Below are 24,411 nucleotides of genomic sequence, written 5' to 3' on the forward strand. Positions count from 1 at the left end.
TTGTTTATGTTCTTGCATGCTCTCCGTTGCTAGTAGAGGCTCTGGCCAAGTTGATACTTGTAACTCCAAGAGGGAGTATTTATGCTCGATAGTGGGTTCATGCCTCCATTGAATGCAGGACAAAGGATGTGAGAAAGTTCTAAGGTTGTGGATGTGCTGTTGCCAATAGGGATAAAACATCGATGCTTTGTCTAAGGATATTTGTGTTGATTACATTACGCACCATACTTAATGCAATTTTCTTTTGTTTGCAACTTAATACCGGAAGGGGTTCGGATGATAACCTGAAAGTGGACTTTTTAGACATAGATGCATGCTGGATAGCGGTCTATGTACTTTGTCGTAATGCCCTGATTAAATCTCATAGTACTCATCATGATATATGTATGTGCATTGTTATGCCTTCTTTATTTGTCAATTGCCCAACTGTAATTTGTTCACCCAACATGCTATTTATCTTATGGGAGAGACACCACTAGTGAACTGTGGACCCCGGTCCATTCTTTACATCTGAAATACAATCTACTGCAATTGTTCTTTATTGTTCTTCGCAAACAAACATCATCTTCCACACTATACGGTTAATCCTTTATTTTCAGCAAGCCGGTGAGATTGACAACCTCACTGTTACGTTGGGGTAAAGTACTTTGATTGTGTTGTGCAGGTTCCACGTTGGCGCCAGAATCCCTGGTGTTGCGCCGCACTACACTCCGTCACCAACAACCTTCACGTGTTCCTTGACTCCTACTAGTTCGATAAACCTTGGTTTCTTACTGAGGGAAAACTTGCTACTGTACGCATCACACCTTCCTCTTGGGGTTCCCAACGAACGTGTGTTAACTGCACGCATCAAGCATTAACACTCCGTGAACACATGTGATCCTCATATCACCGCCTTCCCCTCCGGTTGTCCCAATTCTTGTCACTTTGGGGCCTCGGGTTCCGGACAATGATACGTGTATACAACTTGCAGGTAAGATCATAAAACAATGCATATCATCATGAAACAATAACATGTTCAGATCTGAGATCATGGCACTCGGGCCCTAGTGACAAGCATTAAGCATAACAAGTTGCAACAATATCATAAAAGTACCAATTACGGATACTAGGCACTATGCCCTAACAATCTTATGCTATTACATGACCAATCTCATCCAATCCCTACCATCCCCTTCAGCCTACAGCGGGGGAATTACTCACACATGGATGGGGGAAACATGGCTGGTCGATGGAGAGGTGTCGGTGGTGATGATGGCGATGATCTCCTCCAATTCCCCGTCCCGGCGGAGTGCCAGAACGGAGTTTCTGGTCCCGAGACGGAGTTTCGCGACGGTGGCGGCGTACTGGATGGTTTTTGGCGACTTCAACTTCTCGTCTCGCGTTTTTAGATCGAAACCCTTAAGTAGTCCAGAGGGGGGCGTCAGAGGCTGGCCGAGGGGGCCACACAGTAGGGCGGCGCGCCCCCCCTCCAGGCCGCGTCGGCCTAGTGTGTGGGGGCCCTGGGCCTCCCCCAGGCCTGCCCTTCTGGCTCCGTGAATCTTCTGGAAAAATAAGCCCTTCAACATAAATTCCGGGGATTTTCCTGAAAGTTGAATTTCTGCACAAAAACGAGACACCAGGGCAATTCTGCTGAAAACAGCGTTAGTCCGTGTTAGTTGTATCCAAAATACACAAATTAGAGGCAAAACAATAGCAAAAGTGTTCGGGAAAGTAGATACGTTTTGGACGTATCAACACCCTTTTGCAATATTCTGGCTCATAGTCAATTCATTATCGAAGTGCTTGCTCTTTAGATAGCATTTGAAATCCTTCCACTTTTTAGTAGCAGAACTCAATACCCAAGCCTTCATAGATTCAAGAATAATGAAAAAAAAACTTTGTTGTGTTCCACAACTTCTCTTTATCATACTTGGGCACCTGACTCCAGATCGTGTATGCTAGTGATATCTCCTTCCCTTTAGCCAAGCTTCCAATGAAATTCGTCAGCCTGCTAGTCTTGGGACCACATGGCTGTCCAAGGTGGTTGAACACCAGGTTTACCTTGGCATTTGGATCATATTCAAGCCAAAATCTCTTGAGCTTAGTAGGCCCTCTTTCACCTCTTTTTTTCTTTGCTTAAACAAATACACAAAGTACATAACTTAAATCAGTAAGCAAGCGCAGAGAATACTTGTGTGTCCAACAATTCTACTATAGTGCTCTAAGAACATACTATAACCTGGTGTTGAAACATTCATCATGGGGTTAGCTTGCGTTTCCTCATTTTCTTCTTCACTTTCATGATGTGATTCGTGACCTTGTGTTTCCTCATTTTCTTCATCATACATTGTGTCATTCTGGATTGAAAATACAAGCATTATAATACATTGCTATTCTGGCTGAATAATAATAGGCTTGCATTCAACTTACTTGGAGAGGGAAATTATAGCTTCCATTATTTGCAGCTAAACTTAGGAAACTTGGAAATACTTGTGTGTCCAACAATTCTTTTGGACCTGCAAGTAATAAGAGCAAATTAGTATAATGATTGGACCTCTCAACAAATAAACTATTGGTTCTTACTGTACCAACTAACCTAGTTTTCATCATCACTATCATTATTGGATTTCATATCGAAGTAATCCCTAACTGGAGGAGACACGACGACATGCCATTGAGGTTCTGTAGGATCTTGCACATAATAGACTTGCTTGGCTTGACTTGCAAGTATAAATGGTTCCGAAGATATATCTCTTGCATCATACAAATGATTGAAGTTCACTAGAGTTATTCCAAATTTGTCGTCCCTCTTTACTCCGATAGGTCTAATCCAATCACACTTGAATAGAACCACATGTCTTTTATTTGAATAGTTCAGTTCAATAATTTATACGATTCTGCCATAATATTGAACATCTCCTAGGGCTGAATTTTTATATTTGGCACTGGAGTAGCTAGAAGTCTTTGCACACAGTGATACACCATCACATTGCGTGGACTTGCCTTGACCATGTTTACTCGTATGGAAATGGCACCCATTTATAGAGTAGCTGTTGTACTTCTTTACCATCATGTATGGCTTCTGAGCTAAGAGGAACACTTCTTCATGAAATTCAACCCCTTTCTCAATTTCTGCATTTACATGATCTGCAAACCATGTGTGAAAGTTACTATGGTGGGCTGATTCCACATATCTTCTTGTCTTCTTGTTTTTAGCACCATATAGTATTTGTAGGTGCTTCTGTGTGTAGCTACTGATCTTCGGATAGTTGAAGAGCACATATCGCTGTGATTATGTCCATGACACATGATCTAATTCACCAACAGTAAATGTAGACAAAGGACGTCCAATTTTCAGCAAATAGTCAGAATTGGAATTGTTTGTTGGCATGGAACCATTGTGACGTGCAGGACGGTTCAGTTTTGTGTTTGCACCATGTAGATACCTAGAACAAAATGTCATGCTTTCATCAAATACGTAACCTTCTGCTATTGACCCTTCGGGGTGACTCATAGTATGCACCTTATTCTTGAGATTTCCTATGAACATCTCAGGTGACCACATGTCCCTAAATTGTGCTGGTCCAGCAAGTCTAACTTTCGTTGCTAGATGGATAGTTAGATGCTCCATTATGTCGAAAAAGGTTGGAGGAAATATTTTCTCTAACTGGCACATTATTTCTGGAATGACAGCTTCCATCTTTGTACCTCAACAACATTGATAACCTTTGCACACACAATCTTGAAATAGTTGCTTAGTTGTACCAAGGGCATAGCAACAGTTTCTGGCAGACTTCTACTGATAGCCAAGGGAAACAGGTCTTGCATTATAATGTGACTGTCATGGGTTTTAAGACCTATAAGTCTCTTCTCCTCCATGCTAACCTTGTCATACAAGTTCGAGGCATGTCCATCAGTGAACCTAGCATGCTTAATGATTGTGCAGAATACTTTCTTTGTATCTGAACTCATATAGTAGGGTGCATGTGGAAGGTCTGGTTTAGGTTGAGTCTCATCAACATGCAAGCCTTCTCTTATTCTCCTAGCCGTTGATTGGTGATTAATTAGATGTAGTACTTGGCTTGGTGTCTGATTCATGTGTATATGCTGGAGAATCCTCGTCTACCTTACTGAATATTTCTCGCTTGATTCGTGGTTGCCCCGCATTGGTACTAGCTGTCCACGGCTACTAGTTTCGTGGTATTCCAAGTAAACCAAATTCCCATTTTATTTTCGGTAGTCATAGCTTGACATTCAGATTCGGTATTATTGCGTTGCTTGTTGAAAAACCATCTGTGGTTTGCCGACATTCATCATTTGCTATTCCTCTTCTATTTAGTCACCACGAATTAATAACCACGGTCAAACCTTTCACGAATTAATTGGTGGTCTCCAATGGTAACTTGCGCTGATGTTTGTTTGGTTCTGTTAATGCCGTGGAGATTTACTTGATAAGTGTAATGAAATTATCCATTGGTGATATCTGCCCCTAGTCACCTGATCTTGGGTGTTCCTTGGTAATATTCACTTTGTGGATCCTTTTAAATAGTCTGTTAGTTTTTCCATCTATTAACCATTAGCCAGAAATTTGGTCTTTCACTGGCAGTATGTCCTCTTGGTTATGCTGTATATTGCGGTTTACCTCCCCCCACTCAAGTCTTTCCTCTTTATTTGTTCGAGTATCCATTGTGTAACTCTTCTGCTATTTAACTTACATAATGCTATATACACATTGTGATTTGTCGATCATATTTTAATGCTTATGTATGTCATGAAGTACTTACCATCCTGTAGAATGGTGAGGGAAAACAACATTTTGGTAATAGTAATGTCGATGTATGCGCAATATGATAACAATACTATCAGTTTCTATTGAATTTGTTTAGCCTACCTTACTGAATATTGCTTTATGATTCAGTGATGTGTCTTTCCATGGCATGATTCAGCTAGACTAAAATCATGTTCTTACACTGCGATTCCACTGAATATTGCTATGCACTTGTAATTGCTACTAACCTAGATACTGAATATTGCTTAGCTTACTGATGATGATGGTTTACAGGTTTCAGGGACACTATGGCAAACAATGTGGATGTGATTGACATCAGCAGTGGAGATGATGCCAGTGACACCTTCACCGATGATGAAGACATCATTAGTGAAGATGACACTGACATTATCCCTACTGATGATGATGGTGACATGTGCAGTTGTGAAGGCGGCAGTTTCGATGATGACATGTGCACTTGTGATGGCGATAGTAACAGCAGCAGTTCCGATGATGATATGAGTAGCGTCGACGGTGACTCTAGCAGCAGCGATGATGAGGAAGAAGATGAGCTGAAAGTTGCACTCCCAGAGTACATGGCTAGAGGTACTAATCTTCATGATTACTTACAACATCTAGCTTACTTGAACATTCAAAATACAGCTGCTTTCTACCTATATGTGACCAAATATTTATGAATGCATGTAGCGCCTGATATTGGAAGGCGTCGTCGCTTTGATAAGTACTCCATCTTTGGAAACTATATGAGGATGAATCCTAGTCAAGTTCAAATACTGAGCCAGCAAGCAAGAGACTACCCATATCCACCAATCAAACACTATGTGCTCAAATTGACAAAAATCACAGTCATGAACAATAGATGTCAGATGGTATGTTCCTTCTTTCTGTCATGTATCATGTATCTAACTGTATTTCTGTTTGATCAGTAATCTATCCTCCTCAAGTATTGTATGTGGTATTTACTTGATGTAGTGCAAGGATAGAATCTTGATTTATAACTTGGATTGGATCTTACTTTACAGGTTTTTGGACATAAGTTCTATGTTGACTACCTCAACAACTACCTACAAGTTCCTATCCAGGTTGTTGTGAACTGCAACCGGAGCGAGCAACAAATGTATGTCTGGATGAAGATTGGGAAGAAAGGAAGTGCAATCATGACAACTGGATGGAAGGAAGTAGTGCATGCATTCAACTTGATGAGGGGACAAATCTGTGTTTTCAGTTTTAGAGATCAGCTAGGTACGAGGTTCCAAGATGCTCAAGCTAGGCTCAGGCTTGTTATTCTCCCTCTTGGCAACTAAAATGCCATTGTTCTAGCCTCTTTTGTAATTTTCGTGAAGTTGGGATGTTAACTGTATGGACCTTTTAGTAAGTATGGACTGTTAATTACGTATCAGCTAATGTATGGACTGTTAAGTATTATGAACTGTATGGTTCTTTTGTGCACTGCTATAAGATGAACTGCTACAAGTTATTGCACTGATTTTTGCTATATTATGAACTGTTAACTATTATGAAGTTATTGCACTGATTTTTGCAGGCAGTTTCCAAAGTGCCTGAGAAGATCATGCATATCTTTGCAGGCAGTTTCTAAAGTGCCTGAGAATATCATATCTTTGCAGTCACTATGAAAAATTGCCTTGTAAGATATGATCTTTCCTGGCACTTTTGAAACGCCCCAGAAAATATGATCTTTTCAGGCACTTTGCAAAAATGCCTCAAAAAATCTTCTCTTTTCCCGCACTTTGCAAAAAATGCCTCAAAAGATGATTTTCCCGGACACTTTGCAAAACTGCCTCTAACAGAGTGCCTGGAAAAATCTGACGTGACATAGTGTGTTGGACGTATCGCCGGCGAGCATGCATATGGCACGACACATCTTATGACATATCTTCTCACATCAATCTATTTATATATCTAATTGCCACTGCACGCTTTGGCTGGTGGTGGGGCCGTAGCAGGCTAGGGTCGTGTCTAGTGATTCCACCGACGCATCGTGTGGGGCCGTGTCTAGTGATTCCGAGGAGGCCGCGCGGAGTCGCATCGAGGGTGAGGATCTCGCTGGACGATGTTCGACGCGTTTCCAGGCATGCCAGGGTCGTTATCCACGATCGCGTTGGGGCTAGAGCCTAGCCGCGTGGTTTCGCCGGCGTCCACCGCCACGACCAAGGCCAGTCGACTCTGCGTGTGTTGCACGACAGCGCCGGTAGAAAGTGGAGGTGGCCACGGAATAGCACGTGGGGAGCTCGACGACGACGAAATAGAATGGGGCCGCGGCAGCCCAGACGAAATACAAAGTGGAGGCGGCCACGAAATTTTCAGAAATGAGGTTTGAATTATTTTTGGGGTAAATGAGGTTTGAAATTTGTCGTTCAAACACAGGACCACTTGCAGGAAAGCGGCTCTCAGGGCATCTCCAACGGGACGACGCATATCAGACGTCCAAAAGTGGTCGCGCGTCCGTTTACGTCTCCCCGCGGACATATTTTGATAGCGCGTTCATTTCCATCTGGGTGTGCTCCCAGTGGGGTGATCCATTTTTTATTTTCCAATAATATTTAAAAAGCATAATGTAGTACAAACTACAGTATATACAAGCCCTAGGCTACTTGCTGCCCGACGGCCCGGCCCCGTTGTTGCGTCTCTCCCTCGTCTACTTGTCTTCCGCCCGCCGTGCGACCTCTAGAGCTCGGTGCGCCGCCACATCCTTTAGCAGGCGCCGCCAGAGCGTCTCGTTCGCGGCATCCTCGACCTTTTGAGCGTCTCGAAGGAGTCGAATAACGGCCTCTGCTCTGCCACCCTCTCCTCCGGGGTAGACGCATCAGGATCATCAGATGACCATGAGATGTCGGAGGAGTCGTCCTCTCCCTACGGCGTTTCATCTCGGCGTCGAACGTCGCGTGGGCTGCCCGCTCCTCCTCTGCTTCCCGCTCCGCGTCAGACATGAACTTCACGTCCTTGGCCGCATCGAGGACGTTGTCGCTGCTTTCGTCGTCCTCCAACTCCTCGTCGGAGCTCTCGACCGGGGAGGTGGAGTCGGAGGTGGAGGCGTGGTAGCCTGGCTACGGACGATGCTGCTCATGGCAAAGGTGGAGGTTGTGCGGCGGCGGCAGGCCACAACGCCTCGCCACCGGCGCTCCCGGTCGACCTCGTGGAAGAGATCCTGCTCCGCCTCCCTCCCGACGAACCAGCGTTACTCCTACGCGCCTCCCTCGTCTGCAAGGCCTGGGGCTGCGCCGTCTCCCACCCCAGCTTCCGCCGCCGCCTCCCCGAGCTCCACGGCACAGCCCCCGTGCTCGGCTTCCTCCACGACTGGAGTCACAAGCGTATCCCCAACTTCGTTCCCACCACCGCCTCAGCCTTCTCCCTCGCCGCTCCGGACCGCCGGATCTGGCGGGCCCTTGACTGCCGCCACGGCCGCGCCTTCTTCGTCACCGAGCCCAAGATCTGCGAAACCAGGGGACTCCTCGTGTGGGAGCCAGTCACAGGCGCTCAGCTGCGCGTACCGGTGCCCGCGGCGTTCGGGAACATGGATGCGGACATGCTGATGTACCCGAGCGCGGCCGTGTTCTGCGCAGCGGCTGGGTGCGACCACCACGGCTGCCACGGAGGTCCCTTCCGCGTGGCCTTCGTCTTCACCGTCGATCCACACAATGACGACTACGAGGAGTATGTCACGTCGGGATGTGTATACTCGTCGGAGACTGAAACGTGGGGCGAGCTGACCCCGATGCACTGCGAGTTCGGGATGGACTTCGGAGATTTTTCCTCTGTGCTCGTTGGGAGGTCGCTGGTCTACTTCATGTCCAACGGGAGGGCGATCCTCGAGTATAACTTTCAAAGGAATGAACTGGCTGTTATCGACACACCAGACACACCAGACTACGAGTATCGAGAGATGTTTAGCCTCATGCTAGCAGAGGATGGAGGGTTGGGAGTTATCCAAGACTTGGATTCACACATCAAGTTGTGGTCAAGGGAGACGAGTGACAACACTGATGGACAATGGGTACTGAGCCGGGTTAATCGGCCTGGGCAATTTGCTCCCAGTTGAAGCTCTCGTGAATGCAACAACTAGTATGTTCGTGTTGGGCTTTGCTGAGGGAGCAGATGCCATTTTCGTTGACACGGTTGTTGGCCTCTTCACAATCGAGCTACTGTCCCAACGGGTGAGGAAGGTGTGCGGTAAGAATGGCTTCCACCAATTGGTTCCAATTGTCGGCTTCTACACCCCTTTGTCCCGGAATAAGCACCAGGATCAGCTACTGTGGAATGCTTATTGTGATTAGCATTGTACCAAATTGCAGTTGCTGGAGGGATAGGTGCTATCCTATTTGAGAAATGTTATATGCCTTCCCAGTGCTAGCTAGTTACAAATATCTCACCACTCAGCAGTTTGTTTGTGTAGTACGTCATAATCTTCTCAAACCCTAGAAAGTTGTTAGAAAATGCAGTCAACATGACGAAGTTATCGCCTTGTATCATCAAATTAGTTATTGGAATATTTGTAGTTGTCCTGTTCTATCAACAACTTTCTGCCTTATGTTATAACCTCAAAATGGGAATGGGCCAACCCAGCCCTAGCCTAGGACCTAGCCCCACCCCAGGGCCAACTTTAGGAGACATGGGTCGACCCATTTCAAGTAAATCATGTGGCCTTGCTGACCCAATGGGTATCAAGCACTGGTTTAAATTCTACATGTAATATAAGCCTTGCAGATATATTACGGGCTTATAACTATGAAAAAGACTTTTCAGCAGTGTTACAGAAAGCAAATATCTAAACAAAACTGTGTCTAAGCAAATATCTAAGTAAAACGCGTGCAACCACGGCGACTGCCATGGGGGTCCCTACCGCGTGGTATTCGTCTTCAGGAAATCCTCTGGCTATGATGACGACGAGCATGTCACGTCAGCGTCTGTATACTCGTCCGAGAACCCTGACGCGCTTTGAGTACGCCATGGAGTTCCAGTATTATTGAAGCGTGCTCATCGGGAGATCTCTGCTCTATTTTATGTAAATGGACGCAAGCGACAGCACTGATGCACGATGGGTAGTGCTTGGTTGCTCGTGTTGGGCTCTGCCGAGGGAGAAAATGTCATTTCCCAATAACGGTTGCTGGCCTCTTTGCGATACTACCTAATGTAGACAATAACATCTCCGTGTGTCGTTGCCTGCCACGATCGATTGCAGCTACGCGACCGCGGCATCCAATTGCACCAACCCGACCGTGGCCGTGTTCTGCGTAGCGGACGCGTGCGACCACCGCGACTGCCATGGGGGTCCCTTCCATGTCGTCTTCGTCTTCACGGAATCCCCCGAGTCTGAGTCTGAGTACGACAGTGACGACGAGGGGTATCTCACGTCAGCGTGTGTATACTCGTCCGAGACAGGCACCTGGGGCAAACCAGCCTCGACGCATGTCGAGCTCGCCATGGACTTCCAGTATTATTCGAGCGTGCTCGTTGGTACATCTCTGCTCTATTCATGTCTGCCACTGGGTTGATCGTGGAGTTCGACTGGGCCAGGCATAGTCTAAGTGTGTTCGAGGCACCAGAGGAGGGATGTACCCTCATGCTAGCGGATGATGGTGAATTGGGTGTTAACGAGCTAACTGAAGGCTTCAATCCACGTCTCAATCTATGGTCAATGGTTGCAAGCGACGATGCTGATGCGCAATGGGTAGTGAGCTGTGTCATCGACCTGGAAAAGTTGCTCCCGGTTGGTGCTCTCTCGAGTGTTGCTGGGGTGCTCGTGTTGGGCTTTGCCGAGGGAGCAAATGTCATCTTCCTCAACACGGTTGCAGGCCTCTTCGCGATCGAACTACGGCCGGAGCGGGTGAAGAAGGTGTGCGACGATTGTGGCCCCTGTCGTTTGATTCCGGTTGTCACCTTCTACACTCCTGTGCACGGAAATAGGCACCATGACCTGCCTTTGTTGTTGAATGCTACTGAGGTTGCAGGTGGTCAAGAGGAAAGAGGGGAGGAGAAAACAGTAGAGCAGGTTCAACAGTTGGTCGACAATGGGTTCAATGCAATCAAGGAGGGGACTACATCAACGCCTTTCAACTTCTCAGCAATGTGCTCCAACAGGTTAGGGTTCTATTCTTTTAAGCTGCTAGCCCTGCTCAAGTTTGCCAATGTATATACGGCATGTGCGAATGTAGCTCCCAACTGATCCTGTGCTCTTTTGGATCAGTTATAGTTTCCATATGTTTTTAGTTGCTTAGAGCCTTTGATTTTTCTTGTTTGGCCCTATACATGAGGATTAGTGAGGTTTAAGATGTTTGTATGGTATTTAAGATGGATGTTTCTATGGTATAATGTGATTGCCCTATGTTTGCCCAGCCGTGAGTACATTACTGTTTGAAGGGTTAGTGAATCCAGCTTAATGTTGTGTGCATCTCTAATACTAGCACCTTGTGTAATCATCAAATTGGTTGATATTGTGGTTGTGTTGTTCTATCATAGATCACAGTAACTTTCTGTCTTATGGTATTATGCTAACAATTGTAGGCTGAAATTCTATGCTTTTGTTGTCAGGGTTCCACCATGTGGAGACGTTGCTGCAGCTGCACATCTACGGGCATGGATGCGCCTTTGTGATACGAAGCTCTGGAGATGACTAATCCCAGGACTGCATGAATGAAGAGTCCGTGAAGAGTTCAGAGTTCAGCTGCAATCAGTAAAGATGAAGCTGGGAACCATTATGTGGTGTTAGCACATCTTTTTCCCGGCGGTGCCATGGTTGCAACACTGTGTGGTGAAATGCCTGATTTCCCCAAATTTGCCTAGTTCTCTGGGTATTTGTATGAAATTTCACTTGTAAGGAATGTTTTCTCAAAAAAAAAAAATTCTCCAGTGGTGGCACAAGATGCTGGCACATGGCAAACCATATTACAAGCACAGAAGAACGGTCGTCTACTGTTGCGCACGAAAGGGTGTTCAGGACTAGAGTTGGAACTGTTTGGCGTGTGGACATATATATTTTTCATCATCATTCCACAGGAAACCATTTAGTTGTTTTGCTAATTGACTTGTTCAAATTTTCAACGTAGATACTGGACAATGTAGCAGAAAGCATAATAAACCGCTTTATTGCTCATAAAAAGCTTGCTTGCTCATTGAGCGTATTTCAGACGAGCTATGTCTGGTGGTACCAATGTACCATGCCAATCACCAAGGGACGTTCAATCTTCGACTCAACTTGCTTCTGATTATTGTTAAAGAAAAGTTGCTTCTGGTGTCTTATTTTAAGTTTGTAACTTATAAACTGATTACAGTGAAAGTAGAGGATCTGAACTACAGCTATGTCTACAGTTACAGTGAATGAATCGTTCGTTCTTCGTGAGATGACACCGTTAGTAAAACAATATTCTCCCCTCCCTGATAAAAACCTTGACTTAGTGATGTGAAGCCAAGGAACAAGACCAAAAGCAAGCATGATTCATGACTAACTTTATACCCCTCAGCTTATGCAGAAAATTAAGCAAAAGCATCTCCTAAACAAACAAAGCAGAAAATTAATTGTTGACACAATACAAAGATTTGCTACTGGAAAAGTGCAAAACATTGGCATCAGGGCAGTACACGGCGATGAGCACACATTTGAAACTTGAAAGGGGTTGTGTTAAACTGATTGCGAACTTTCTGAAATACAACAGCAGTTGTTGTTAAGCTGATTGGATATTACATGTACAGTTTCATAATTACATGGTCGTGGAAACTTGACAGCATCGGTGGCCGTGCCAATTTACATCTTCACACCGCCTGTGCACGGACCTGAGTTAACAAGAGTTACAAAATGATACACCATTAGAACCGGCCTGCTGCAATCTCTGGAAGCAGCAATAGATCAGTTTGTTGAACTTGAACAAACTTGTGAAGAATCATCTGCCATGACATGATTTAGTAGGAGGTGGCTCAAGAGATTTTGTGTTCTAGTCCTTGAGGCTCTCCTGAACCAAAATGGAGCTTGCAGACAAAAGTTCCTGCTACGGCAGACAATCATCTTTTTCAGTCATATATCACCAAGTCACTCAAAAAGCAAAAAAGTTGATGACAAGCTTCATGAAATAAAGTTTTCATTGTAGACTCCAACACCAAGAAAACAAATAAACTAAATATTAAATCCAATAAGTTAACGGGATAATGCTTGAGATCAGGAATGCAACTACAACAGCTAAACAAACATAAAACAAATTGTAGGTAAGCGGTACTTACCAGAGAAGGCAGGCATACAAGCTCATGATGCAAAAGATCATTCAGCCTTCCAATGCATACCTCTGAACCTGCAAGGTAGAACAAAGTTATATCATGTTAATCAAAACAAACACAAGTGGTCAAAGAGCATCCCTGGCAGTTACATTCAACACTAGGGCGAGATACTGAAGATACGTTCAGAACAAACACCTCAGGTTTCTACAACTTCCTTAACATACCCCCACACAAGGAGCATGTCAAGCCTTATCCAGACTGACACGGGGAAGACATGAACGAGACATAATCATAGATGGAAAAGCTGTTTGGAAGGGAGCATGCTACCTCAAGCATATTTTCCTCGATAAAGCAATTCAGCCCCATGCTTGCAGCATCTGCACCATTGTGTTGCAGGATCCTGAGCTTCCCTTCCTATAGTTCAAAACCAGTGGAAACATCAGTAGGTGCAAATAATACACCACCTTCATTGATGATCTAGTTGTTGATTCACCTTAGTCCCATAAACAAGACCACCTCCAGGGGAAGGATGAAAGCAGGCAACATTGACTTCATCTTCAGCACTAGGAAGAACTCTTACCAGCTCCATGTCCGAAACTCTGTAAACCTAAAATAATGGAAAGAACAATGAGATTACATCATAGCCAGGACATTCGAAGTTATGAACTATTAATAGAAAATGGTTTTGAATACCAAGTATAAAAAAGATATGTTTAACTGTAATGCCAGGACAGGCAGCCTATTGCCTCAAGAAAAGGTATAGTCAATTTATCATACGTACAGGGAAGACGTGAACGAGACATAATCGTAGATGGAAAAGCTGTTTGGAAGGTATCGTCACTGATGTGCAACCTATACCATGGGGTGTGTTAATCATACGTACCTCCAAGATAGTATATACAGGGACTCCAGTTGTCTCCCCATCCATAACAATGCTCCTAAGCAGCGAGCTATGGCGACGGCCATATGCCAACAGTATGTGTTCTGATGTAGGTGAGAACTGCATCACAGAAAAGGCATTAAGCTTAGATTACATTGTGAGAATTAAGCCTTATATTTCCAGGGTAGGTCCGGAATGCATAAGGCGATGCAGAACAAAAATCTGATTAAAAAATTCCAATACTGGAACTGAAGATGAAAATGGTATTTTCCCATTTTTTTGGGCCAATAGCTGAGCTCCCACATATCCTGGACACACTGCATGGCAGTACACTGCATACAACTCATCAAACAGAGGTTTTTCTAACGGCATATGTCCTACGCAGTTAATATGGGAATTGAAAATGAAAAAGCTTGAGATATTGCTTAGTAGGACCATGCAAACAGCTCCGCTTTCGTAATAATTAGTACTATGGCAATGGAAAAAAAAAGTAAGCGCATATCTAATCACATCACCTAGACCAAATCTAGTTGGTAACTTGGTATGACTACCTGATTGTGTCATAAAGAATAGAAGAATCTACCAGAAAGGTTATGGATATGGACAGCACTATCGTTCTCAAGCTTCTGTGTGTGCATACAAAACCAAATTCCGGTTAAATTATAATTCAGTATATCTTCACATACCTGCAGTAAGCTACCTTAACAAAAGGAGAAGAAACCATATGTGCTAAATCGTCCGTGCCGGTATTAAAAGAGAACTCTTACTGAAATACTATGTGCTTTCCATGTAATGTTAGTTAGTTTTCTTTGATTTGCTCTTGTGCTTGCTGGGTGCAGAACCAAGAACGAGAGTAGGGAGGCGAAAAAGAAGAGAGGAAGAAGTCACGCAAGAGATGGGAGAAATCTTTGGAGTTAAAGAACAGGGCTGTTTGCTGCTTGTCATGTGTTCAATTGTTCTGTATTTCTTCTCTGTTATCCTCTGACAAGGATTCTTGTTTGTGTTTTTGAGAAACGGGAGAAAGGATTCTTGTTTGTGTTTTTGAGAAACGGGAGAAAGGATTCTTGTTTGCTCGTAGTTAAAAGGACTAAATAACTGTATCATGTGGCTTATTCTGAGTTTTGGCTTGCCTTTCACGCGTGTGAAGTGAGGCATGATAACCTTGCAGGCAGTGATTATGCGGCAACTGTGCACCCTCTAAACCTATACTATTATACTAACGTGGCCAATTTGGGCACTCAACATAGGCCCACTTGCATCCTGAATTCCTGATACAAACTGCAAATTCTTTTCTCAACAGAAAACAAATAGATACGAACACACAGAAACAGAAGTGAAGAAAATAACCTGAATGGAAGTTAAACAATGGGCCGCCCTTATTGCTCTTGATGTGAGAATTTCTCCAAATCTGCAAGGAAAACACATTCACAACTTCAAAATCAGGAGACCATTTAGGTTAATAAAAAATAAACTGTGTAATAGAACAGTCAACAGTGAGAAAAATTACGTTGCCTCCTCGAGAGAATAAACCCGAAGCTCATAAATAACTCCATGAGAGGGAAGTGGGTGACGAGTTGGTGATGTTCCAGCTCCTGTAGACTCGTACTGCACAGGTAATTGGCTACCCTGGTCACCTTCTGTTTGAGGCAGCAAGCATGCAACACAAGCTACGAGAAACCGTCCACAAGGGGAGAAATGGGCACCCATTTCACTGCAACAAATAATAATTTATGAGTAAGTAGAGAAGTGCCAAGTCCGTTCAACATAAAAGCATGGTTGCCCTTAGGTGAGTCGACCAAATATAACATATGTTCATAAATATAGCATCCTAATCCTATTTACAACTGTTCTGTAGCATTACTAAATATGCACCAGTTGTTGCTACCATTAGTTATGTAGCAGTTCATAAATGAGGTTCGAATGGAGTAAAGATCCATCTCTGTATGTACAATAGTAATGACATTGATTGACAACAGGAAGAGAACTAACAGCTTATCTTGTACAGGAAAGAGAACAAAAGAAACCAAAGCACAATGGATCACCTGCAAAGAACAGCATGAGAGATTGTCAAGCAGCACGCCCCGAGTTGTAATGTACCACATGGATCCTTGATATCATGCCGCCATACTCTAAGCTTCACTGTACATGGTAATTCAGCAGCCCCAGCAGAAAATAGTGAGGTTGTAAGTTCTGATCCAACACCTAAGGAGGCAGCATGAGCCTCAGCTTCATCAATTTGTGGACCCAGCTGTGGACTCCCAATCCCAGGTACAGAGGCCAAAGCATGAGGGCGTGAGGCATAGTGTCGATTTGATCCTCTAGCACTGCCAGTGGAAATCGGGATCGATGAAGAAGCGCCTGGATGTTCAAACAATTCATGCATTATGATTTCCTAGTAAAGTTAGCCATGGTAATACCACCAAGCCTTAGGATTTTAAGGACAGTATTATTCGGAATTGCAGGGTGCAAACCTGTATGACTTTGGGCCATCAACCAACCATGCAAAAAAGGCAGTTCCCAGCTACGCGAGTCACTGAAGAGGTCGTGATGGTGATTTCCACCCTCTGAATTTCTTAGAAACATTTGAACATCTAACCCACTAGTGGTAAATGAATTCCCTGGCATACGATGAACAGCAGATCCTGAAGGCCTGGCTATTGCAGGTAATGGCACACTGTTGCTCGTGGAAGGCATTTGAACATCATTAGACATTGATGGTTCCCCTGGACATACATCCATAGGGGTTACAAACTGGTCAGACTGCTGGTTTTCAGCATCTGATGATGAACTCTGCTGCGCATTGGTTGAACCACTAGCCAAGTCATTACGAGGAATATATAGACTTCCATCATCCCTGAGGAATGCAGGCCAAATTAGGCAAGGTGATGACATGTTAGACTCAAGATGTGGATAGCCTCTAGAGTTGATGTTTGCAAAAAACAAAGCCGAGGGATAGTTTGAATAGCCAGTGGATGTTGCGTGGGTCAGCTGTGAGTCTGCAGAGTCAAGATTGTTAACCTGAAATTTAAGGTGCATATGAGTTAACAAAAAAAACATATAACATGAACGCATAAATGCAGTGTAAAGGATATTTGTATTCTACATTTCTACCTCTGCCGTTAGAAGATATGGAGCACCATGAGGATGAAAATGCACAGCTCTCAACGAACGGCGAGTTCTTAATATAATGGTCGGGGCTTCCGACCCTCGCCGATTGTAGTTCCATATGTACAACTGACACATAAATTAGGTAAAGTTATTTTATTAGCTGTTCATATAACAATTACATACAGAATATTTAGCTAGAGTTCAACACTAGGAGTCCTACTTTGTGACCTGATGCAACTGCCAGAATCTCCCCCCTTGCATGAAATGCAATGGATGCAATTGGCCTACCTGTCAACGGAACATAACAGGAAATTAGTGTTGCTTTAGAAATGCCAATTGACAGAAGCTAACAATGACACATGGAGCTAGAGACTATTTAAAGGATATTACTGAAGTCCTGAGATCCAATACAGTCTGAGGTGTTGGCATCCCAAAGACGGACTTCATGATCCAAACTCCCACTGGCAAGTATGTCAGAATGTAATGGATGGTATCTAACCTGCAACAGAACAACACCTTAATAAACATGGTTCTGAGATTCTAGCGATAAACAGAACTGTAAATTATTACACTCCATTTTCCTAATTTACTTATGAAAAGACTCCAGAAGTATGTGGTTAAGTGGAGAATATGCAATACAGGCATGAAAAAGACAAAAGTGGTACTTCTTGGATGAATGATTATAAAAAACACTTTACCACATCGCTATTAGGGCCCTATAATCAATAGCTTAATCCCTATCAAAACACGCTACAAAATTGTGCCAGTCAAGGAAGAACATACCACCCAAGGTGTGCGTCGATGCCCACCCAACACTTTCAAACATTTCCCAGTTTGGCAGTCGATTATTTTAACAGTATGGTCACCACTGGAGAAAAGAGAGTTAGTTTACATAACTATGTTTAGTTCATATATTCAGTTGGGCAATAAACTTACTGTGTGGATGCAAGTGTTTTCCCATCCGAACTGAATGCAGCTGCAATAGTTGACCTAGGGGGTGGCATAAGAGGGCAATACTTTGCAGACCAGCGATGCAAGGATTGTGATTCTGCCCTGTGCACAGCAAGTTTAGAAATATCAGACAGTGGACAGAAAACGTCAGATCAGACGTATAAGTTTGCAGCCCAGGAGTCAATACAGAAACATTTAGGTGAAAAGAGAGATTACTTACCACGAAAATAAATCATGTTTAGGATCTGTTGCCAAATATCTTAACTCTGTGAAACCAGCGCCACTAGTAGGAGGCTTATTCCAATGCCTTTTAGCTTGGTGCTTTGTTCGAGGAGACACCTCCCGGTGACTTAATAGATGAAATATGTTTCTGATAATATGGACAATGCAAAGGTTATATTCAATTAGTGGCAATGTTAATACAATACTACCAGCGAACTTTATCTAAGTGATTCTTGCAACAATATTCACAAAAAGGTCTAATGCAGTTTTTTTTCCATAGAATTGATTACAGGAGCCATGTAGAATAGCATCATGTGATCACCCTAGCAGGCCATATCCAATGACACTAGCAGCAAAATACCATGGCATTAACAATACTGGAGGTAAAATCATAGGTCGACACTAGCAACTAAGCCACCTTTTGAAAAGGATAGATGCCTAGCAGGGCATCTATTCTCATGAGTCGGCATTAGCAAATGTGCAAGTTCCTAGGTCACAAAACCAGGCTTTTACTCTGGTGACATTTAAGACCAGTATTGCACTAAACCTTGCTAAGCATAAATTCTTATGCCATAGCTTGCAAAACTAGTTCCAAAAATACACCAATTTGTGACACTAGCCACTTTTGACATTTCTGCAAAGTGTATACTTAACAGCAGTTCATCTGACTGAGCATGTAGGGTTAGCACTCCTTTTTTTCTGATTTTGTTTTCAATACAATCAGCGGCCTCACACCATGCCAGAACCTATTGTGCTAACCTGCGGATGATTTCCTGGAATCTTATAAATATTGTTCCATAGTGATTTTTGTCTAATAGTGAAAATTGCTAGAAATTAATCATTAAAAACATAAAAACGAACGAAACTCTGAAGTGACCATCAAACTCAGTAAACTCAACTCTGTTCCTATGTCAAATATTGCACATTCGTGAAACATTGGTTGACGAGATGCAATCAGAAGTTACAGAACTGAACATATACGTCGATCCACAACATGCAACTTCTTTTAGCAACTGAATTGACGCTTGCTCTCAATAAAACTACTAGTTCGTATTTGTTAAATTCTTGTGCGAGGGGCTAACTTGTCTAGCCAAAAATGCAAATAGATAACAATAGAATGAAGAACTATTTACCTTTGCCTCAATCTTCTTGGTGAAGTGGTTTGACTAGGGACTGACCCAGAGAATGATGCCGCAGCAGAACTACGTTTCGAGTCTTCTACCCAATTTTCATCCATTTTCAGTCCTATATTCGCCTAAAATTAAACTGCCCACCAAACAATAATTTTAGATACTGATCGAATTCTATGAAAGAGCAGAAGTTAAGGGGAACGGTTTTTAGGATGATGCTTCAGCAAAACAACTTGGGTCTCACTGGAATGCTAACTCGAGAATCATAAGAAACTAACATGTGAGAAGCTGCACAGTTCAACGAAATTAACATGGAAGGAGTGGCCAGAGTCAGACACTATATCCTTATTTATACAGCCCATCTTCTACTGTACAAAAGTGGGTAAAAGAGGTAAAGATATCACATCAGATTTAGGGCATCATCTTATCCACTCACAAGCTGACCTAAGGTGGCGCGGGCATACACTTGGTAGCTAGGCCCTAAGGCTGGTACGATATTCTACAAATCAATAACGAACAGAAAAGACAAATACATATAATGTCCATGCAGAGCCCAACTAGACATGGACAATTGGACAGTACGAACTATCATAATTTGTAGGATGATAGTTCATTAGTTAGCTACCTTGTTGAAATATGTTGATATAGATATTAAATTTTTAGATCATCAGAGTAATATGATATGATCAATATTGGGAAATAAAAAAAAAAGTAATCACAACAGCCGAGAATATCAAGCTATAGTGCGTACCATTTCATCACAACTCTAAACAGAGTGACTCATTCGCTATATTTTTTTCCTTTTGGACCTGCTATTTCTTGGAACGGCGCTTCTGCTTTAGGCATTTAAGGACCTATACCCTCAACTGAGCTTTTCTCCTTAGATAGCTTCCTGTCTATGGATCTGGCTGGACTTAATTTTATGAATTTACCTAGCAGTAGAACTAAGTTGTTCAACGCAGAGTAGATCAATAGCTCTGCAGTGAACCGCTAAGAGAGACGACCACGGTTGAACACCAAGGAATAAGAAATGAACGCCGATGCTCGGAGTTCCAATACAACCACGGTCACCAACGAAAGGAATTAAACCAAGGATAAAAGCATCGGCAGGGGGCTCTAAGGCTACATATTACCATAGGATATTCTAGAATTTACTAATCAGGTTAAAATACATACACTGTCAACACAGAAATAGAGGAACCTAGCACCACGAGTGGGCTTTTCTATTTAGAGAATTTCCTGCGCATGGATTTTGGCTGGACTCACTTGATTCTAGGATTTTTCGTGCTAGTATAATTTACAGGTGCCCAAAGCAAGCACAGACGAGTAGCTCCGCAGCGGGCCGTCAAGAGAGGCAAACGCGGCTCGGCGCCGAGTAAGAAATGAGCATCGATGCTTGAAGCAGAAAAGGGGATGAACCAAGGGTGAATGAAAGCAGTGCTACGCAGAGAATCCTATGTTGTACGCAAATTGTATAGTGGGCGTAGCAGAATTGCGGAGATCACCGCCCCTGCAAATTCCCTAAGCAAGCAAATAGAGGCGCCAACCAATTCCTTGAGCAATCCAAGCTTCCGCCGCAACCCGGCCAATTCCCTCCCAACTTCGACCCAGGGGGCAAGCAGCAAGCACCCGGCAATCGTCAACGATGCATCGCAGCGAGTTTCCGCCGGAATTGGACGGCCGGGGCGGCGGCAGCAGCTCAGATCCAGCGCATCAATTTGGCGAGAACGAAAAAGCAAAAGCGGGCGTAGACGTGCATGGGGGAGGGCATAATCGTGGGGGAGAAGGCGGGGGAGTACCTCGGCGGAGCAGGAGGCGCGGCGGCCGGAGCGCCGTCCGCCGGGGGAGCGGATGGGGGAGGGGGGCGACGGAGGGGCAGCTAGGTCGGGCGAGAGAGAGAGATATGGGGAGGGAGGAAAGAGAGAGTTGGCCTCCACGCGGTAGGGAAGAGAGGCCGAGTCTACATTCTCCCGCGAGCGTCTACCGGGCCTGGCCCAAGACCAGACGCCCCGCGTCCATGGAGAAAGTTCAGCTTTGGCAGAACTGGTCAAGATTTGCAAGTTTCAGAAAATTTCAGGAGCAACCAAGTTTCACAAAAACTTCATCTCAACAGAACCAGACCAGCAACAAACAAAACGTTGCACAAGGCTGCACAACAGTACATTATACAAACAGCTCCATCACAAGGAACAAGCATCAGATGATGCTTCCAAAGGTCTCAACCCATCTGCATTCTAACCTCATGGTAGTGCGATACATATTCCGGACGAAAATGATGTTCAGGGAAAACAAAAACCATACAAATCGTGCTCAGAATCCTTATGTTTCCTTTCTTGTTCCCCCCCTAGCGTAACCGAAGATTCACTTCTTCTTGTTGATGAGGTACACAAGGTCACCCAGATGCTGCACTCCGAGGCCTGCCTTTTCGCATCCTTCGAAGAAAATCGACTGGTCTTTGCCAATCCTTCTACGCCAACTCATCAGAAACACCGGGTACGTCACGACCACTTGTTCTCCTGCCAGTGGGATCATAAAACATTCACTCAACACATTCTCGCATTGCCACTGTACCAGTTGCACAGAATGAAATGTTCGACAAGTACCTGATTTAGTTGTAATGTTTGTGCAGCCAGCTCTTTTCCCGTTAAGGTCGGATTCTTTCAGAAGGAACGATAGCGTCTTTATCAGGTTCGGATACTGCTTAACATCTACAGAGCCACACGGTGTACCATATCAGTGAACTGGAATCGTACCGAGATGCGATTGGCAGAAAACAAGGTGTGCACTTACATAGTAGAATATCACTGGCGATCACCATATTCCAATCGGGGCGGAGGACGGGGAACGGATCTCCCCAGGTGTCTGAGTAGAGAAAAGTATCAAACCATAGTTTTCCCCTTTCGAGCAGTTCATATTTACAAAAATAGATAAGTTTATGGTTTTCTTACGGCGGATGTGAGGTAACAGATCCAAATTATTAACTCTGCAGTTGTGAGCTATATTTTCTTCAATGTCCTTGTCGCCATAATCAGAAGTCGTAATATCAACTCCATATGTTTTTCGCAGGAAAATGGCTAAAGCCCCTGTTCCACTAAAACACAGTAAATCATTTATTATAGTCTATAACATATTTGAGTCTTAGAAAAGGACGGTGTCACATACTTTAACAAGGAAGCATACATTTTGTAAATGGAAAGCGCTATGCAGACTATCTTTTTCTTGATGGGAGGTAGGTAGACAGCATATTTCCGTACTAATAAGTCTTGATGGTATGATATAAGCTCAACATATGCTCAAGTACTCTACTAACAATAAATAAGTCAAGACCATATAATTACGATGAAACACAATACAAGCCACACGCACACGCAAAGTTCAGGTATAATTTATAGTACACTGATTTAGTAATTTCTCTTTAGAATCAAACAATAGAATAGTTTTGGACATCACTTATAAATATAGCATGCTCTAGATAAACCACGTGTTTAATGATGGAAAAAAGTACCAGTCTGTGCAACATAACTTTCATACCTTCCTAGTTCCAGGATTCGTTGACCCTCAAGGACTGATGGATTCTTAGCTAGCCAGGCAGCAAAGAAAAATGTCCCAGGCCATAGCAAATTGGCATTTAGCTGATGACATGAAAATTCTCTGATGCTCAAGTCCTACACAACATTTTTTTCGTAATGGTGAGCAACATGAACAACTTGGACAATGAGAGGCTTAATATTTTTTGAGCTTTCGACTTCACTTGCATAATTTTGCTTGCAAGAATTAGAAGATCCTACCATATTTCAGCTACTGATTCAGACAAGAACATTTTGCCTCCAATCAGCAACCAATATTCATGGATCCTTAACATAATCAATAATGCCATGCTCATGAGAAACGTTTTTGCACATTATAAAACAAGATAGACTAATACTCTCCCCTCACAATACATGTTCCAGAATCTGTATCTATCACTCAAACATTTTAAGGTTTGAACATTAGTATAGACAAATTTACAAGCATCTATAGTACCAAACTGATATTACTAGCTCAATGCAATTTATTCTGACATGAGGGGAGTACTACATGATACAGAATCACAACATCCATTACCCATACATTACCAACATTTGCACTAATAGAATATACCAGTTTGCGGCTACTAACATTTCACCCAACAGAAAATGCAAAGGTTGACAGCCATCCAAAGAAGAAGAATAAACTGATGCCTCCATATTACTAACCCGTTACCACCGAGACGATACTACTAGTCATGCTAAATTAAATCAGTCAGCAGTCAGGCAGTCAGCTACAGTTTCAGATGGTAACTCATGTACACACTTCCCAAAGCATAGTGATCAGGCATCTATTTTCTGTACTATAAAGATTCCAGGTCTACTCATGCAGTTCAGCATGCTTCTGAACATAATTTTCCTGGTCGATCTGCTTGCTCACAGGCTGCTTAGAACGGCAGGATTGAGAATGAGGTTTTGGGAAATTTACCAGGCCTGGGAACTTGTGGAGCCTCTCCTCGTACTCCAGCGCCTGCTCCTGGTTCTCCCCGTCGGCGCTCACCTGCGCCTGGTCTTCAATCGCGGGAAAGGGGGGCGAAGGAAACAGGCGGTCAGACAGGAGCACATGGTGGGCGGCGGGGCACGGGGGTCTCGGGTTACTTTACCTCGCCGGCCGTCGTCGTCGCTGTCGTCGTCGGCGTGGAAGAGAGAGGCGGCGGAGAAGACGGCGGTGTCCATTGGTGGACTCGTGTGCTTGCGCAGCTCACTCGGGTTTTCGGTCGGAGGACGGGGCTGCGCTGTGGGCTGGGCTGGATAACGCAAGCGAGTTGGCGTGGGCTTTGGAGGGTTTGCGCTGGGCTGGAGTAACCAGTCCCAAACCAAACCTACATTCTGAAATCCGCTGACTGATGCTAAAAAAATGAAATCCGCTGAATGATCTAGGTTGTGGAAAAAAAACTAGATTGTGAAATCCCCTCGAAAATTCTAGGTTGTAGAAAAAAATTCTAGCCCAAAAAATAACCGTTTTTTCTTGCCATGATTAGCTCTCTCAAATTACTTTGGACAAAGGACGAAGGCTCATTTTGATTTTTATTGTTAAAAAAAGTTATTTGAGAAAAAACACCC

The 24,411-nt window shown here is 43.7% G+C and overlaps 2 protein-coding genes and 2 pseudogenes across 3 annotated transcripts; 2 read left to right on the plus strand and 2 right to left on the minus strand.

Annotated features, from left to right (window-relative positions):
• The first annotated feature begins 5,058 nt into the window (after window positions 1-5,058).
• Window positions 5,059-9,063, plus strand: LOC127346643 (uncharacterized; annotated as a pseudogene).
• A 552-nt stretch (window positions 9,064-9,615) lies between these two features.
• On the plus strand, window positions 9,616-10,952 carry LOC127346645 (uncharacterized; annotated as a pseudogene).
• A 1,429-nt stretch (window positions 10,953-12,381) lies between these two features.
• On the minus strand, window positions 12,382-21,211 carry LOC127292015 (uncharacterized). Of its 2 annotated transcripts, none has more exons than XM_051321363.2 (17): window positions 21,082-21,211; window positions 19,286-19,418; window positions 18,151-18,300; window positions 17,916-18,032; window positions 17,763-17,847; window positions 17,370-17,478; window positions 17,200-17,267; window positions 16,983-17,105; window positions 16,343-16,889; window positions 15,914-16,229; window positions 15,379-15,582; window positions 15,219-15,279; window positions 13,875-13,991; window positions 13,485-13,598; window positions 13,319-13,405; window positions 12,998-13,065; window positions 12,382-12,765 (listed from the first exon to the last, which is right to left on the minus strand). In XM_051321363.2, exons 2-16 carry the CDS (start codon window positions 19,387-19,389, stop codon window positions 13,039-13,041), a joined length of 2,229 nt encoding a protein of 742 aa, XP_051177323.1. In that variant the 5' UTR covers window positions 19,390-19,418; window positions 21,082-21,211; the 3' UTR covers window positions 12,382-12,765; window positions 12,998-13,038. The 2 variants fall into 2 exon arrangements, with proteins under 2 accessions (XP_051177323.1, XP_051177324.1); XM_051321364.2 differs by having other exon boundaries at window positions 12,382-12,768.
• A 283-nt stretch (window positions 21,212-21,494) lies between these two features.
• Window positions 21,495-24,078, minus strand: LOC127292017 (uncharacterized). The gene is made up of 7 exons (XM_051321365.2): window positions 23,952-24,078; window positions 23,777-23,859; window positions 22,814-22,947; window positions 22,231-22,373; window positions 22,073-22,144; window positions 21,886-21,990; window positions 21,495-21,798 (listed from the first exon to the last, which is right to left on the minus strand). The coding sequence occupies exons 1-7, from the start codon at window positions 24,022-24,024 to the stop codon at window positions 21,644-21,646; spliced, it is 765 nt and encodes a 254-aa protein (XP_051177325.1). The 5' UTR covers window positions 24,025-24,078; the 3' UTR covers window positions 21,495-21,643.
• Window positions 24,079-24,411: the final 333 nt, after the last annotated feature.

This window comes from Lolium perenne, chromosome 4 (assembly GCF_019359855.2).
Source record: "Lolium perenne isolate Kyuss_39 chromosome 4, Kyuss_2.0, whole genome shotgun sequence".
NCBI lineage: Eukaryota > Viridiplantae > Streptophyta > Magnoliopsida > Poales > Poaceae > Lolium > Lolium perenne.